This window comes from Fundulus heteroclitus, unplaced genomic scaffold, assembly GCF_011125445.2.
Source record: "Fundulus heteroclitus isolate FHET01 unplaced genomic scaffold, MU-UCD_Fhet_4.1 scaffold_43, whole genome shotgun sequence".
Classification (NCBI taxonomy): domain Eukaryota; kingdom Metazoa; phylum Chordata; class Actinopteri; order Cyprinodontiformes; family Fundulidae; genus Fundulus; species Fundulus heteroclitus.
In genome coordinates this window covers 956,879-972,915 of record NW_023396846.1, presented here as the reverse complement: position 1 = coordinate 972,915, position 16,037 = coordinate 956,879, and the positions used below count along the sequence as shown (strand labels likewise).

At 37.1% G+C, this 16,037-nt stretch overlaps 2 protein-coding genes across 2 annotated transcripts; both read left to right on the top strand.

Moving 5' to 3' along the window:
- Positions 1 to 1,301: 1,301 nt before the first annotated feature.
- On the top strand, positions 1,302 to 4,276 carry LOC105921321 (ovarian cancer G-protein coupled receptor 1-like). The gene is made up of 3 exons (XM_036131386.1): positions 1,302 to 1,466; positions 3,472 to 3,647; positions 3,733 to 4,276. Exons 1-3 carry the CDS (start codon positions 1,302 to 1,304, stop codon positions 4,274 to 4,276), a joined length of 885 nt encoding a protein of 294 aa, XP_035987279.1.
- Positions 4,277 to 7,901: 3,625 nt separating this feature from the next.
- LOC110368112 (G-protein coupled receptor 4-like) lies at positions 7,902 to 13,127 on the top strand. The gene is made up of 4 exons (XM_036131385.1): positions 7,902 to 8,107; positions 11,987 to 12,179; positions 12,377 to 12,546; positions 12,650 to 13,127. Exons 1-4 carry the CDS (start codon positions 7,902 to 7,904, stop codon positions 13,125 to 13,127), a joined length of 1,047 nt encoding a protein of 348 aa, XP_035987278.1.
- The last annotated feature ends 2,910 nt before the right edge of the window (positions 13,128 to 16,037 follow it).

The following is a 16,037-nucleotide window of genomic DNA, read 5'->3' as shown; positions in this document are numbered from 1 at the left end:
TCCTGTGGTTTTATCTTGACACTAAAATGTTTGTGTTTGGGAGGAGTATTTGGCTCTGTTTGGATGTAGCTTGAGAAAACAGAGTCAAATGTGCCCTGTTGTCAAAAATGAATGAATAGTACTATTTAGTCAAAAATTGATTTACATTCAAATTGGAGGAGTTTTGTCAGAAGTATGTGTGACAAAAATAAATTAAGAATTAAACTAAAATAATAAAATTCAAAAAAGTTTGTCATATGCAGAGGAGCTTCCAATGTGTTCCAGAACCAAATGCTTTATTGTTAAAATGGGATCATTTACTGTGTTTAGCTGTATAAGCAAATTAATAATGATTGAGGGATGGTTAAACCTCTGTACATTTATTACTACTTTTACAGTGTTGATCAGTGCCACAGGCCTGTTTTTCTTGTTTTTATACTTCTGTAAATATCTATCATATCTAGTTTCTGAGAAAACCTCAAACACATTTATATGTGTAACTCTTAAAAATGAGAATTGAAACATTTCTTTTTTCTCTTTAAGAATTTTTTTCTTTGTTCTGAGAAAATCTTATAAATCTGCCTAGAAACCTAGCGTCCTGCACATATGTCCACGGTTTTATAAATAAATCTGATATCATCAGAAATAAACAGCAGCTTTAACTCCACTTGACTATTTCTATTACAAACCAATGAGGGTATTTTCATTTCCTGAAAAGTTCTGATTTTTAATATATAAGGCTCCTATCTGACAATGGCTCATGTACAAATAATATCTTATGATTTCATCTAATGATAAACAAGTCCTGATCACTACCCTTTTTGACTTCCTTAAAGTAGATGTAGATAATCAACTCCCAGTTTGCAAGCTTTATTTGTTCTCCTCGATGAGAAGAAGATAAAATCTTCATGCCTTGACTCTTCACATTTAAGAGCTGCAGCTGTTTAAGGTAAATTTCATATTATTATTAGTAGGAATAATTACCTAAAGAATATATATATGAAATCCATATGATGCCTACATCCAGAGCAATACAGCATGTCCCAGTGACCTTTTTTAAATGTTTAACATTGTGAATGAATTCATTTTTGTAGAAAGAAATGTTTTTGACCAAGGCAGGTATATGACGGAAAGCTAAACAGGAAATATTTTGTGATATTTTGATTTTTTTTTCAGAAATTGAATGTTACAAAAGATTTGTAAGTGAACTTGATCTTCCTTGAATAACAAATAAACAAAGATGAGACATGAATGAGAACAAATAAGACATTTTGTTTCTCTTGACTTCATTGTGTTATATTTTCCAGGTTTTACAGGAAACAATGGAAGAGCAGAACCGCACCAACTTCAACAACACTGATGACTTCTACATCTTTGGCAACGGCAGTCAATGTGATACTGAACCAATTTTGCATGTGGTGGAATTAATAATTGTTTGCACTGGACTTCCTCTGATGCTGGTGGCCATCTGTGCAGTTTTTCTTCTGGTACGTTCATTAGGATTCACTCTGTTTTTCTGTCTTGCCATGAGTGTTGCTGTATCTGGAGACACTTTTAACACAGGTCTAAATGTAAAGTAATGATGTGTTTTCTTTCACAAATGTAAAGTGTGTTAGGATCAATGATACAGCATTGGAACTGAGCATGTTTTTTTACACCCTTACACCATGTTGCACTTTGTTTTTTAAATTTAACATCATATCTGATCCTCATGGGTCATTTAAGCGCAATGCTCAACATACAGACTATGAATCAAAATGTATATTTATTTAGTAAGTATGTAAGTAAACTTTCTTCATATAGTACCTCATTTATATAGTACCTAAGAGCCAGCCTGAATAAATGGGTTTTCAGTCGCCTCCTAACAGAGTTAACAGTCTCTAGACAGAGCAAAAACAGAGACACCACACAGCTTTAGAGGACCTCTGGTCCTAAATGTGTTTGTGGACTCGTTAACAGCCTTTGTCTGGAGGATCTCAAACTGTTAGAAGGGTAGAATTGCACTAGAAGATTGGAGCCTGACGACACAAGGCTCTAAAAGTAATGACAAACATTTTAAATGAACTCTAAAACGTACAGGTAGCCAATGTAACAGTTTAATACTGGAGTAATGTGCTGTCTCTTTTGTTTGTTGGTTAAAAGCCTTGCAGCAGCTTTCTGAATAGAATGGAGAGGGTCAAAATCCTTCTTTTTCCAACACATAAACCTGTTGTTACAATAGTCAAGATTTCATCTAGTCTTGACTAGATAAAATAAAAAGCACAATTAATCTATAGTTCAGCTTTTGACACCAAAGTTTAAAGCTTAGAAATATTTATTAGCTGAAAGAAATGGTTTCTGATTAATCAATGAGAATGGCGCTCCAGCGACATGGCAGAATCAAAAATGTTATCGACGTTCCTAAGGTTTGGTTTGAGAGAGGAGCCAAAGTAGTTAATGGCATCTCTTATTTGCAAAGCTCATGGAACGGTTTTGTGACTTGCCAACAAATTTTGGGTCAGCTTTTTTAACCTGGGATCAGATGGGTAGAAAGGTAGTGTTTGGTAGATAAATGCGTCAAGCCACGGGTCTCCATACCCCATTGAAGAGCGAGGTAGATATGCAATTGTGTGATGTTAGTAGTAGAACTTGTGCATGTATTTGAATGATTACTAATGAAGTACATGCTAAGCATTGTTCGATTTACAGAAAAACCACAGGGGGGGGGGGGGGATCATTTCAATTGCTTTATTAATGAACATAACAACAAGGTTATATATGGACTGCATGTTTGCTGCTGCAGCATATCTTGCACACGTTTCCCCTTTACAGACAGGAAGGAAAATCTGAAAGTAAAAACAACAAAACAACAAACAAACAGGAGTCATCCTAATAAACACAGGCTAAAGAGCATACATTCTTTCATAAATATGATCACATCGGCAAGTTTGTCATTCCACTATGGGCGTCAACATAGCAACGCGCTAGCAGGTGCTCTTTCAGGTAGCTAGCTAGATCCAGTAGGTTAGACTATTGTTTTTAAACTTTCGCCATCTACTGTCGGGACTCGGCAGTGGGTATTAGTTTACTGTAACCGCTTCGAGCAGAAAACGTAATAATACATTTAAAAACAAACAACAAAATATTTAATTAACAAATGTGAAGGACACAAGACATGCAATAATATACATTTTTAAAAATCCATAATATAACTTATTCAGACCGGGGGGGGGGGGGGGGGGGGGGAGGAATGTATAACCCCCAGGGGTAAAACATGAATGACCTGAGGGGGGGCATCACAAACAGAGGGGGGGGGGGGGTAAATCCCCCCATACCCCCTAGCAAATTGCACCCAGATGGTAACTAATGGTTAAATATGACGTTGTCTAAACCTAAAATTGTTACGCATGATTTCTATTTTTCTTGTATATTTGGATACATTTGAAACGAGCAACAAACTAAATTTCTGGACTTGCTTATAGCAGCTCTATCATGTTCGATGTTTGCTTGCAGGTCCAAAAAGATCACTCTGCTCCAGTCTACGTCATCAACCTTCTCATTTCTGATCTCATTCAGCTGTGCTGCCTTACTGCTTGGAAGGCATGCAAGTTTCATGACATCATCGAGTACAGCTACACTTTTGCTGTAATGGCCAGTGTTGGATTCATGGTGTGCATCTCGATGGAGAGGTAACTATGTTTATGTAAACATGGATTCAATTCTGTATTTGAGTACATAATCTATTAGACTGTCAGTGGGTTTCTCTCATTTCAGGTACTTGGTCATTGCCAAGCCGTTGTGGTACAGATTCAGAAGAAACATCAAGACGTCTCTCATGGTTTGTGCTGTTGTATGGACATTGGCACTTGTTTGTGTTTGCCCTCTTTATTTTGGCGTCCACCCTCGGGTTCAAGAAATCATCTGTGCTGTCTTCCTTCTCATCCCCCTCCCCCTGTTCATCTTCTTCCTCGTTGGGACCATCAGAGCTCTGTCTGCTGCCCACAGTGTCCCTGCAGAGGAAAAACGAAGGATAGTAGCAATTCTTGTTGTGGTGCTGCTTATTTACATGCTGCTGTTTCTTCCTAACATTTATTGGTCCATGGTTAAAGAAGCTAAACATTACCAGATTTTTACCAGCTTGGCTTGCATTGGTCTTTATTTAAGTCCTCTGGCTGACTTGACCATGTATTTCTGCATCAGGAAAAGTGCGATTGACCATCTTCTGAAGTTACTCTGCCATTGTAAAATGTCAGGCAACTGGGAAACAAGCAGCACTGCTGTTGAAAATATGTCTGCAACATGCGCTGAGGCAGTCTAAGATTTGCTTGGACCTGTGCGACTCTCCAGAGATGCATGTTAAACCTGCACAGTATTCCTCTGAACCCGAGCACACATCATGTTATCTGCAATTATCTTGTTGTAATGGGGATACACCTTCATTCTTCTGATCCCTCTAATCCAGACAGAGGAAGTTAAATAACAATTTCCAATTTGTCCAATCAGCATTTTCTGTTTCTGAATGTTTTTCTCCTACTATACATAAGCAAAAAGATTTGACATTTCATTTATATTATTTTTAATCTGTGTTTTAAATATGTCTAATGGATACTTAAATATACCTTTGTCTACAAAGTTTTAAAGAATAACGATATGTCACTGTATGAAATAAAACATCAATAAAAATGTTCTGCTTTTAACATCCCTGGTCTGGACAAAATGTATGTTCGCTTTAGAGATTCATGATGTAGAACTACAGCTCCATTCATGCTTATTCATAAAAAAATATATATTTTAATTTTAGTACAGAGTAGCATTATTTTAACAATTTAATCTGTGCAGGGTGCTTCACGTTTGGAATGTCAAAACAACAATTAACTTAATGTACTGTTGAATGTTTTCATTTTACTTATTAGAGCCGCATGATATTGGAAAAATCCAACATTACAATGTTTTTTAACCCTGCAATATACAGGACATAAATTTTACGTCTTTGATAGAATGTGATGTTGGCAGTAAACAAACCCTTGAATCTTTTAAGCTTTAACGCCTTGAAATAAAATATTCTAGCTTCATAATAACTATAAATAACTAATGACTGTCAAAAAGGTCATTGAACATTTTATTCAACAGCTGACATCTTCCACAACCAAGCTGGACATTTTTTCTATTAAAAATTATTTACAAAAAAAATAAAATAAGAACAGTTTTACATCAAATTCCTATATCGTCCTCAGCTTCTTGTTTTATAAATAGTACTAGAAAATAAATAAGGAAGCTTTAAACAAAATGTTTTAGGTACCCTAGAATTAACACAACACTTAATTTTTTTTTTATTTCCTACATTGCGGGACATGTGATGTGATTATTGCCCACACGTACATTGCCATGGTGATGCTCAAACAACATATTGTGCAGCTAAATCTCGATGTATCTGCCAAGAGTGAAAAGCTGACCACTCTTGGTTTATCTTTTTAACTGTCAGAAACATTTCGGAAAATTTCAATTCCTAAACAACCAGATAAAATAAATATAACAAACATGGTTAACAAGAATTAAAAAGCTTAAAAGACAATGACATAAAAATGTCAAATACATTTTTTACACAAAAATAGAAATGATATATACAGTACTGTAAAATATCCTCAACTATTTCATTTCTGTGTGTCAACACAAGCTGGTGTGCGGGCATTTGGTTCCCTCCTGTCAAGACCTAGAAGGGCTGGAGAGTATGCATGGGACCCTCAATCCATGCCAATTTTGGAGTGGGAAAATTGAGAAATACCCCATTCAATATCATGGTAAAGTAGCATGGTATAAAATAACTCAAAACAAGTACAGGAATTGGTATATATAAATAAATGATCATTGAACTAAAAAATAAATAAAATCATAGTGTTTGGCAACCAAAAAACCAATATGATGATTCACATAAACATCAATAATACATGTATTTAAAGAGTGAAACACAACATGTTTTTCAATGTTGTTATTGTTGAAAAGCTAGCTTGGAAACTGCATATTAGTTATTTACATTCAAAAGTGGCTAAGTGTGTTGGGGTGATGAAACAATGTAGTTTCATTAGGCAAAGTGCATTATTGATTCTGTATCACTCCTTAATAATGTTCTATTTAAATTATTGTTCAGAATTTTGGGAAATTGTTCCAAGACAAATTTGTTACCTTTAATTACTCTGCAAAAACGAGCCAAATTGCATAAAAGTAAAATATAATGATCATACCAATCCACTTATTTTCAATACATTAATTTTAAAATAGCAAAACTTGGTAAATTATAAGGTGGCCTAAATTATGTATAGGGCATCAGAAAACTCCCTGTCGGATAATATCCAAAATTTGTCACGTCAGAGATGCTCATTGTGAATACAATCTGAGAGGAACTAATAAATTATATCAGCCAAAAGTAAGGATGTCATGGTTTAGTTTTGATCTTTTCCTGTTAGTTTTCAGTTCCTCCTCCTCCTCTCACTCAGCTTACCCTCCACTCCCTCTGCAATCAGTCACACCGGTTGGACATTAATTAGTCAGAACTCACTCCACCTGCCAGCCTCCCTACATAAGCCTCCCTCAGTCTTCTCTTCCCTGCCGGTCCGCCATCAGACTCCACTCACTCCACGCCTGTCAACCTGGTTTGCCCCTGCTTGCTGCTGGAATCCTGCCACCTCTGTTTCTCAAATTAGGCCTTTGCTCAGCTACTGGATTATTCTGCCATTTCTCTGCTTCAAGCCTCTGCTAGCTGTTGGATTTACCTGCCTCACCCGTGCTTCAGCTACTGGATTAATCTCCCACCTCTGAGCTTCAAGCCTCTCTTAGCTGTTGGATTTACCTGCCTCACCTGTTCTTCAGCTACTGGGTTAATCTGCTACCTCTGAGCTTCAGTAGGCCTCTGCGAGCTCCTGGGTTTCCTGCCTCCTCTGTGCTCCAACAGCCCTGCTCTCAGGAACTCTCTCTGGTCTGTCAGCTCCCGCTCACATCTACACTGTAGACAAAGCTGTTCCAGTCCAGTCTCTGGTCTCATCATCTACTACTCATTTATCAGTCAATGAACTCTCAGTAATTAGGCCCGTGTGTGTGGTGTGCTTTCTGAGTTAATCAAGGAAAAATCTTGACAAAGGACAGCATTAAAATCCATGTGTCTCTTGGTGAAAGGAGTTCTGTTACGTAAAAGCCTTGCAGAAGAGATAGAAACTTCTAAAAACAAATCCCAATTCAAAGTAAGATTTAAAAAATATGAAATGAATATGTATTTGTAGGAAAGTGCCTGATTTGTACATTAAATTAATATGCAATGTATATTTAATATTAATACGGAAATTGTTAATTTCTATTTGATATGAACTTTAACAGCAGACTCCCTTTTAGTTTTGTCTGACTTTCTTTCTGTTAGGGTGGATCTTTAGTGTAGTATAGATTTTACTCTGAAGAGTGAGTAGTGTAGAGTTGGGGTTTGGAACCTTATAAGCATTGCTACTTTCCATCCCCTTTTCAAACCAGGTATCGTTCTTTTCCCTTCTTGGATTATAAACATGAATACGGATTATTTCACTTGCAGGAACCAATAAACAAGTTTATTTGACGTTATGTTAGAAACTGTTCAGTGTAGTACAGCCACTACTGTGTCCTCCCAGATTAGTTGCTCTACCTTGTCTTCCTCTCCCTCTCATTCATAAGATGATTTCTTATGGGCCCCTTTCCATTTCCCCGTTTATCCTGCACCACTCTACTCATTCCACCCACATTCCACTCCACTGTACCCCTTCAGGTTTTCAACAGACCGGTAAGGCGGCGGCTTTGAGCCCCACCTTCTGTTTTACGCCCTGCTGGTATTAAGCTTTACAGTGTAGCATTAACTCTGAAGAAATATGTAGCCATCCTCTGTTAAAAGAGCCAGGACCAACATCCTCCAGGGGGCACAGGGGTGGGAGATGTCTGTCGATCTGGAGAAGAAGCTCGCTTTCCCACCCATCGTCCAGACCACCTTGAGGCCTGACGTTGTCACCTGGTCAGAGCAAGCTAAGAAAATCATCCTGGTGGAACTGACTGTGCCTTGGGAGGAAGGCTGTGATGAGGCCCATGAGAGGAAGAACCTAAAATACCAGGACCTCATCATGGACTGCAAAGACAAAGGCTGGCAAGCATGGCTGTTTCCAGTGGAGGTCGAGTGCAGAGGGTTCCAACCACAGTCAATGTGGTCTGTGTTCACTGCACTTGGCATATCTGGCAAGGAGAGGAAAACAGCTTTGCGCAGGATTAGGGAGGCAGCAGAGAGAGCCTCATGCTGGTTGTGGTTTAAGAGAGAGGAGGGGGACTGGAGGCCTGGAGATGATGGGCAGTGACCTGGCCACCACTGCTGACCCACCAGCTGGAGGGTGTAGCGGTTAAGGGTCGAAACACCGCATAAAGGTTGGGCACCCTCTGATGACATCATCTCTGGGCCAAAACCCACCCAAAGTCACTTTAGGGTGTGGCTGTAAGTATAGCATCACGTGATGTATTCAACAAGTAAGAAAGGGTGTAATAAATAAGTGAATAAATAATCATAAATAACAAGATAAATAAAAAAAAAATTGAAGATTTAAATGCAAGATTGTCTTGAATGTTTTTAAAGCTAAAATAATCCACCGGTTAAATATCTGGATCACAGGCTGAACACAAGTATTGATTTGTATCAATACTTGTGTTCAGCAGAGGGGAGAAGAGAATGCTCTGTTCCACACCGAGTTCAAATTTAGGGCTTTTTATTTTTATAGGCTGAATAAAGGGTAGTTACACACTGCCTTTTTGGTGAAGTGTGCCTGGGGTCAGATCCTCTTCCGCTGCAGTAGAGCATCAACACAACAGCTTCTTCTCTTTGCAGACGCTGCTACCCTGCCCTGAAGTAGCCTCCATGCTGCCGGGAGTTTGCTCACACCACAGTGGCTTCCATGAGAGAAGGCGCCACTGTCTGTGTGAAGCCCAAGCTGGGCTTTGCTTAATGCTGCTGAAGGAGCATTGGCTCTCCCACAGAAAGCTGCTGTTTTGACTCTGCCAAACAACAATGGTTCCATCAGCAGTCGGGAAAAATGACTTTTTGGACCACACACTGTTTACAGACAAAAATTCACTGCTTCAAGGGTAGCTTTCTCTCTCAGTAGTATTGAGTCGGCAAATCACAGTTGATTTTTTATTTTTTTTTTCCTCTCGCTCCACTGCCTTGTCCATGCCTCGCCCATGGACCAGTGTTGCCAGATATTTTGAGACAAACAAGCAACCGGTGCTATAAAAAAACAAGCCCAAAACAAGCGGCAACCCACCACACAGACACAGAGTTGGGCACAGATGTTGTACCCATATATTCTTCACTCCGCAATGTTTAGACGGAACACGGAAATGTTTTCTTGCCGAAATACTTTTCTTGGCTCGTAAATAAAGATAGACATGGTGTTACGTATTAATTGTTGTTCATTATTAGTTGTTAAAAAACTTTCACTCTCTCTGTCAGTGCGGCTCAGCTGCACTGAAAAAAAAAACATTTCACACGGCCAGTGTACCAAATACAAGGAGGACATACTCGTTTGTCATATTTATGACACGCCACAGCTTCTATACACCACTGGTTTGCAATAAACCTACACACTGGGGCTTTAACTTAATTTTTTCCCTTTTGGACCAACATGGCTCTTACATGTTCTCCAGTGAGTCCGGGTTGGGATTTGAATGCCTGCCTACCTGACAAACACAGCAGAGAGCAGCAACGTTATTTCTTCGCCTTTACAACTTGATGTGCTTGTAGATAACGTTACTTCCTCATTGCGTTTTGCATTAGACAACACAGCCCCCTTGAGAAAGAAGGAAATGATTCATATGAGGCTGATTCCCTGGTTTAATTTAGAGCTGTTTAATTTGAAGCACAATGTTGGAGGCTGGAGAGAAAATTGTGTTATACATATCTAGAGGAATCAACCTAATCTGGAAAAAAATCTGCTTTTGTATACAAAGACCCCTCACATAGTTAGAGCAGCATATTTTTCATCTTTAATAGGTTTAATAGTCAGAGGTTAGTGAGCTCAAAGCCACGCTTGAGCTGCCAGGACCTTCAGATAGGCAAATAGTAACAAATAAAAGCAAAGAGCAAGCTGTCAGATGGCATGGATAAGGTGATCCTCCCAAAACTCCAAGCCGAAAAAGATCGTCCACTATACCTTTAATAATGCTAACAATGGATCTTACCAGTACATCTACGTTGTCTAATCATCTCACTCTAACAATGCAGTGAATGAGAGTGTTCCTTTGGTAACAATAAATGGCCATTAGAGAAGTATGGGTTGGTGGTTAGGCTGATGGTCCTCTTATGCGTTTAAACAACCAACTTTAATTCTCGCAATCAGCCTTGATGATCTACTATGCATAGGTATTGCTTATAAGGCTAATTTAACCTGTAACTCAGACTCAAAAAGTATCTTGGAGAAGAAACATGGGTTCTTTAACAAAGAAGAACCCATCCAGAGGACCTACTCAATATTATTTTACTTGGTTTATGGAGATGCATCAGGATATGATAAACATTTTTTTATTATAATGATTTAAATCTTTGAAAGCCCAACAAGGACAATGTCTCATTATCAATGGTGCAGAGGAAAATTCATGACAATAAAATACAATTAAATCAAAAAGACCAATAATAGACAATAATTCAAAAATAATGGAAAATATACTTAAAATTATTGCATTTCTGTAACTTACAGGGGAGTGATGACTGTAAAGAGATAAAAACAAAAATTAACATTCCAATACAGCTCTTCTAATAAGCATGGAGGTAGGTTTGATTGAACAGCTATGTAGTTTTATTAGGATAATTAATCATGTTTAGTCTACTTGTTATTGCTCTATTCCACGTGGAGAATACTAAGTTTGATGAGAAGATTACAAACTGAAACAAAAGAAAGATTAGACAAATAAAAAAAGTGTTTTTTGAGAAATTAGATATTTCTACGCAAAACACAAGTGAACACAAAATAGCATACACATAAAATTATTTGAGATGCAATAGAAAATTCTATAAAGAAAAAGACAAATGGATGATAATATCGGACAAACCATTAGTCCAAAGGAAATATTATTTATTCATAAGATTTCCTCATTAGTAGATGCTTTTTTTTATTTCAGAAAGTATTAAACTAAAGCATTAATTGCTTAAATACACTTCAAAGCTTTAGAGTGATTAATTTCTTCATAACAACACTAAGTGCTACAGGGAAAAAAAAAGAAGCTTGATTATATATCAGAACAGCCATTTCTATTTCAGCTGACCAGTTAGATAGACGTGAGCGGTCCAGAAAGGATCTCTGGCTGCAGAACAAACAAAAGGTAAATTTATACTTTTACAATTACTTATACAAATATTATTGTTCTGTTTTTAAAGCTTATTTGTTGCTCTGCTGTTGAGGTGATGGTAAGCATGCTTGGGAGATGAAGCTTGAAAGCAAATGCTTCTGATATTTGGTTAATGTGCTAATTAGTTGATGTGTGTGGTGATGAACAACTGCTGAAACATTTTCAGCGCATAGTAAAAGTATTTTTTTAAATTCAAAACCAGTATGGCTGGACAATAAAGATTGTTTTAATGATTTTACTCAACAAATATACTTTTTAAAATTATATATCATTGTGTCGGCTTAAATATTGGGTTCTCGGCATACGAGCTCAACAGGTCCTCCATCTTCATTCGTCTGTTTACCCTGTTCTGGTCTAAGTTTGTCGTCTTCCAGGATTCTGTGTCCCTGTATGCTTTGTAAACTTTGTTTATCCATTAAAATTCATTGTCTACTCATCATGCACCCCCGAGCTCTTGTATGTGCTTCGGTCTGACTCCTAAAACCTTGACAGAAAATCCTTCATCAATATTATTCAATTAGATTTTCTGCTTTAACATTTCAATTTACATGTTAGAATAGAAAAATAGTCATAAATGTAAGATTTACACAAAAATCATCACTTATGTTTATAAGTACAACTGTCTTCAAAATTCTAGTTCCACACTGACGATGGAAGAGTTGGACTACAACTACACATCAGAAGAATATGATTATGGATCTGATGAGAACAGAACTGGTGATAAAAATGACAATTTTTTGCATATACCAATTGTAAAATTGGTGGACTTGATCACTATTGGAGTTGGACTTCCTTTGACTCTTATAGTGATTGTTGCACTTTTTCTCCAGGTAAGTACAAAATAAGTTATATCTATTTATCAATAATGAATGTTCTATTTACACTTTAAACAATGGTTTGTTCTCATTACAGGTTCAAGTCTGCCATTTCTTACCCTTAGAAATACTGGAATATATGAAACAGGCAATATTTGACTTGTTAAGTGTTCTTGTGTCATTGGTTATTTTTTTCTCTCTCTTTCTTGTAGGTGAAAAAGAGTCAGAGTCACCCAGTCTACGTCATCAACCTTCTCTTTTCTGATCTCATTCAGTTCTGCTGCAGAATTACATATTTAGTTAGCCCAGAAAAAGGCTCTGGCATCTTGTTTTTTGGTTTAATTGCCAGTGTTGGATTCATGGTCTGTATCTCCTGTGAAAGGTAACCAAACTTGTCTCTTTATGCTTTTTTTCTGTCTCACATAATCCCATTAGTCTGTATCTGATAGTCTCCATTGACTAAACAGCTATTTCTGTTGTTACAGGTATTTGGTTGTTGCCAAGCCACTGTGGTACAGATTCAGGAGAAACATCAAGACATATGTGGTTGTCTGTGTCGTAGTCTGGGTTCTTCCCGTTCCTTTTCTCCTAATCTTTTTTCTGCATGTTCCTCAAACTTTTTTTTTCCCCATCTTGTCATGTGCTCTCCTCCTGCCATTTCCCTTCTTCGTCTTCTTCTTGGTTGGGACTATTAAAGCTCTTTCTGGAGCCCTCAGTGTCCCAGCAGATGAAAAACGACGAATTGCAGCCATTCAGGTTGCAGTGCTGCTAATTTACACTTTGCTTTTCCTGCCTATAATTGTTTATCTCTTAATAGACCATGAATTAATTCTTAGTAACATTTTTGAAGTTTGTGTTTTTCTTAGTCCCCTTGCAGACACAACTTTGTATTTGTTATGTCGGAAAAGCATCCTGGATAAGTTTCTGGCTTCACTCTGTTCTTGTAAAGCATCAGAGACTTAGGATGTGAGCAGCAAGGGTACTGAAAGCACGACTGCTCCACCTACTGAGAATTTTTAGGTTTTAATATTTTAAGCCTTCGCAACAATCAATTTGCTAAAGCTTTGAGGTACTTCTGTTTTTTTTAAAAATGTTTCATATAAATAATTCTTCTGCAAAATGTCTAAACTAGTTCATGTTTCATTCCCACAGCACTAGATTAATTTACTTTTCTTAGCTTTTTCTGATCATTGCTTGTTTACTTAACATCTTTGTATAATAATGATAATAATAATAGTAATAATAACAATAATAATATATAATTGTTGAATCACTTTAGTTGTTAATCTTTTACCAAATTATGTACAAAAAAAGAAAAGAATTTACATAGTTTCACCCTTTGCTCTGTGTTAACAATACAATAATGATACAATAATAATGATGAATTACAGGAATGGAAAGTATCGCTACATTATTGTAATTGTGTCTGAATTTGGGTTTCAGAGTATGCAACTCTAAATTAAACCAAGGAGCCAGCTTCTTTTTCATGGGGTACGTTGTCTAATATAAAATGCAACGAGGAAGTAACTCCATTGTTATGAACTCCAACATGTGGAAATTTAAAAGAAGCGTCTCATATTAGTTGAAATGCAATGCAGAAATGCTAAATTCACAAGAAATGTACAAGTCACTGCTGATGAAAGGAGGCCCAGGGTCAGAGGTCAGCTCACTGTCTGCTGTGCAAAGGCTCCCCAGGTCTAGGTTCTTCAATTCCACCTAATACCACTCAAGAGGAGAGTGCAGGAGTCTACAAACGTGAACGGCCATCGATGTGGTGGAGTCATGGCTCATTCCAAGGCAAACTGGAACTTTTTGCAACCTACATCCAAGAAGACTGTGGAAGACAGAGAGCAGAAAGGAAGTCCATATACGGCCTGCAGCAGGGCCGTGCAGAGACCGTTGGAGGGGCAGGTGCTCACAGTTAAAAGAGGGCACTTGGGGCACGGATTTAAAACACAATACAGAAACATACCTTGCTATACAACCGGCTGAAATGTACCAACCCTTACTATAAAGAATGTAACATGGAATCAAGGGCGTAGGTTTGATTTGAACTTTGGTAGGAACACTATTGGTCCTACGCTTCATTGGTCCTACGCAATATGCATGCTCCTATTTTTTGATGCTTGATTTGAGCATCAGGACGCGTTTTGCCTGTCTAAAAAGAAAAGGCAGCATTATTTGCTACATTTATTCAAATTTTATAAGCACGATACACACTAGATGCTGTTTATCTTTAAAACATCACTGGATCTGATGATTGACTTTTTCCCACTTTGAAAAAGTTTGCATTTGAACTTACCAGCAACAGAGACAGACAGTTGATGCGGGCCTATTGAACCAAATATATTCAAAATATGTCTGTTGTCTAGATTTATCCTGTATTTTCTTTTGAAGATATAGAAATGTGCAGAGATAAACCCCACCCTTATTCTTTTTTATCAAAGATACTCTGTCTGCATCATAAAACAGCAAAATTATTCATTCAAGGGACTGCAAATAAATGTATTGTATTTTCTCTGCACTGGAAGTAAAAGTGTCACTGACACTGACAGCATTTCAAATATTAAATTCAAACTTCAACAAGAAATGGGCTCTGTGTAACTCATTTCATGTAATTTATCTTACCATTCCAAACACATTTCTTACATCATATATCTTAAGCGTAGATAAAAGCTTCTCCTTACCTACATCCTCTCAGACAACTAATTATTTGCTTAACAATAGTGAGTTGTCGATGTTTAAATGTGCTGTAAATCTTAATACATAAGGAGCATGGAGGACCCAATACTGTACTTTGAGTAAGATTGGTGACCCCAAAACTAATCTGTTACATGAGTGGTTGTCCATTTCATCATTCAAATGAGAACATATTAATATACTAGTGGCATATACTAGTATGACTATTAAAGAACAGCAGATTAAACTTTAAGATATGTAAAGGCATATATTAAATTAATTTTGCGACCACATCAACAGATTAAATAATTTTTACTTTTTTGGTGTACCAAATTACGTATTGATGAAATATGTTGTGGGCTAAACCCCTGATAATGAGAATGTCTAGCTATGCCTCTGGTTTGTACTAATTTACTAATGGACAGTGTTGAAACCTTTGTACAATAAAACCAACGTAAATGGTGTTTCTCGGTTTTATTTGTCTTTATTCTAATTCTAGAAGTAGAAATTGTGAAATAAATAGCACTATTATTATGTGGAATCCCAATTAGTCTAAACAAAATATAGCAGTTGTTTAGGTGGCATCTATAGTGTTCTTATACTGTATATTATGTAAAAGAAATAACACCTGCTATTTATGCCTGAACTGCCTCAAAGGGTCGGCAATCAATGAAAGCAACAAAAACAACGAAATATTGGTAAAATATCACCTTTTCTTTTTTAAAGGGCTGTGGCTAAGAATCTGACTTTTTAATAGCCTACAGTCTTTGCTTTTCCATCTTTCCAGCTGTCTTCAGAACTCCTGCCTGGCACAGAATATTTAGTTTTATAAAAGAGATTAGATTTTTGCTGATAAATGCATTATACTTAAGAATTAGATGCTATTTTGATAGTTTAACGTTGGTTACTTACATTTCTCAAATTCCACAAATCCAAACATTCTCTCCTGCTTCTTTATAGAACTGCACTCAGCAGCTTTCACCTATTTTAGTGCTGATAATATTTAGTTTTTTAACTGGGACTAGTTTTGTTGTCAAGTATTAATTGTGGTAACAGAAGTATCCCTGTATGAATCGAAATTTAAATCTTGCGCTCCGAGCAAACAGGCAAGCACACACGCGCTAGAAATCAGAAAAAGGGAAGGCGGATTTAAGGCAGTACAACAAGAGTGGAGTTTAAAAAAAAGCACAAAGG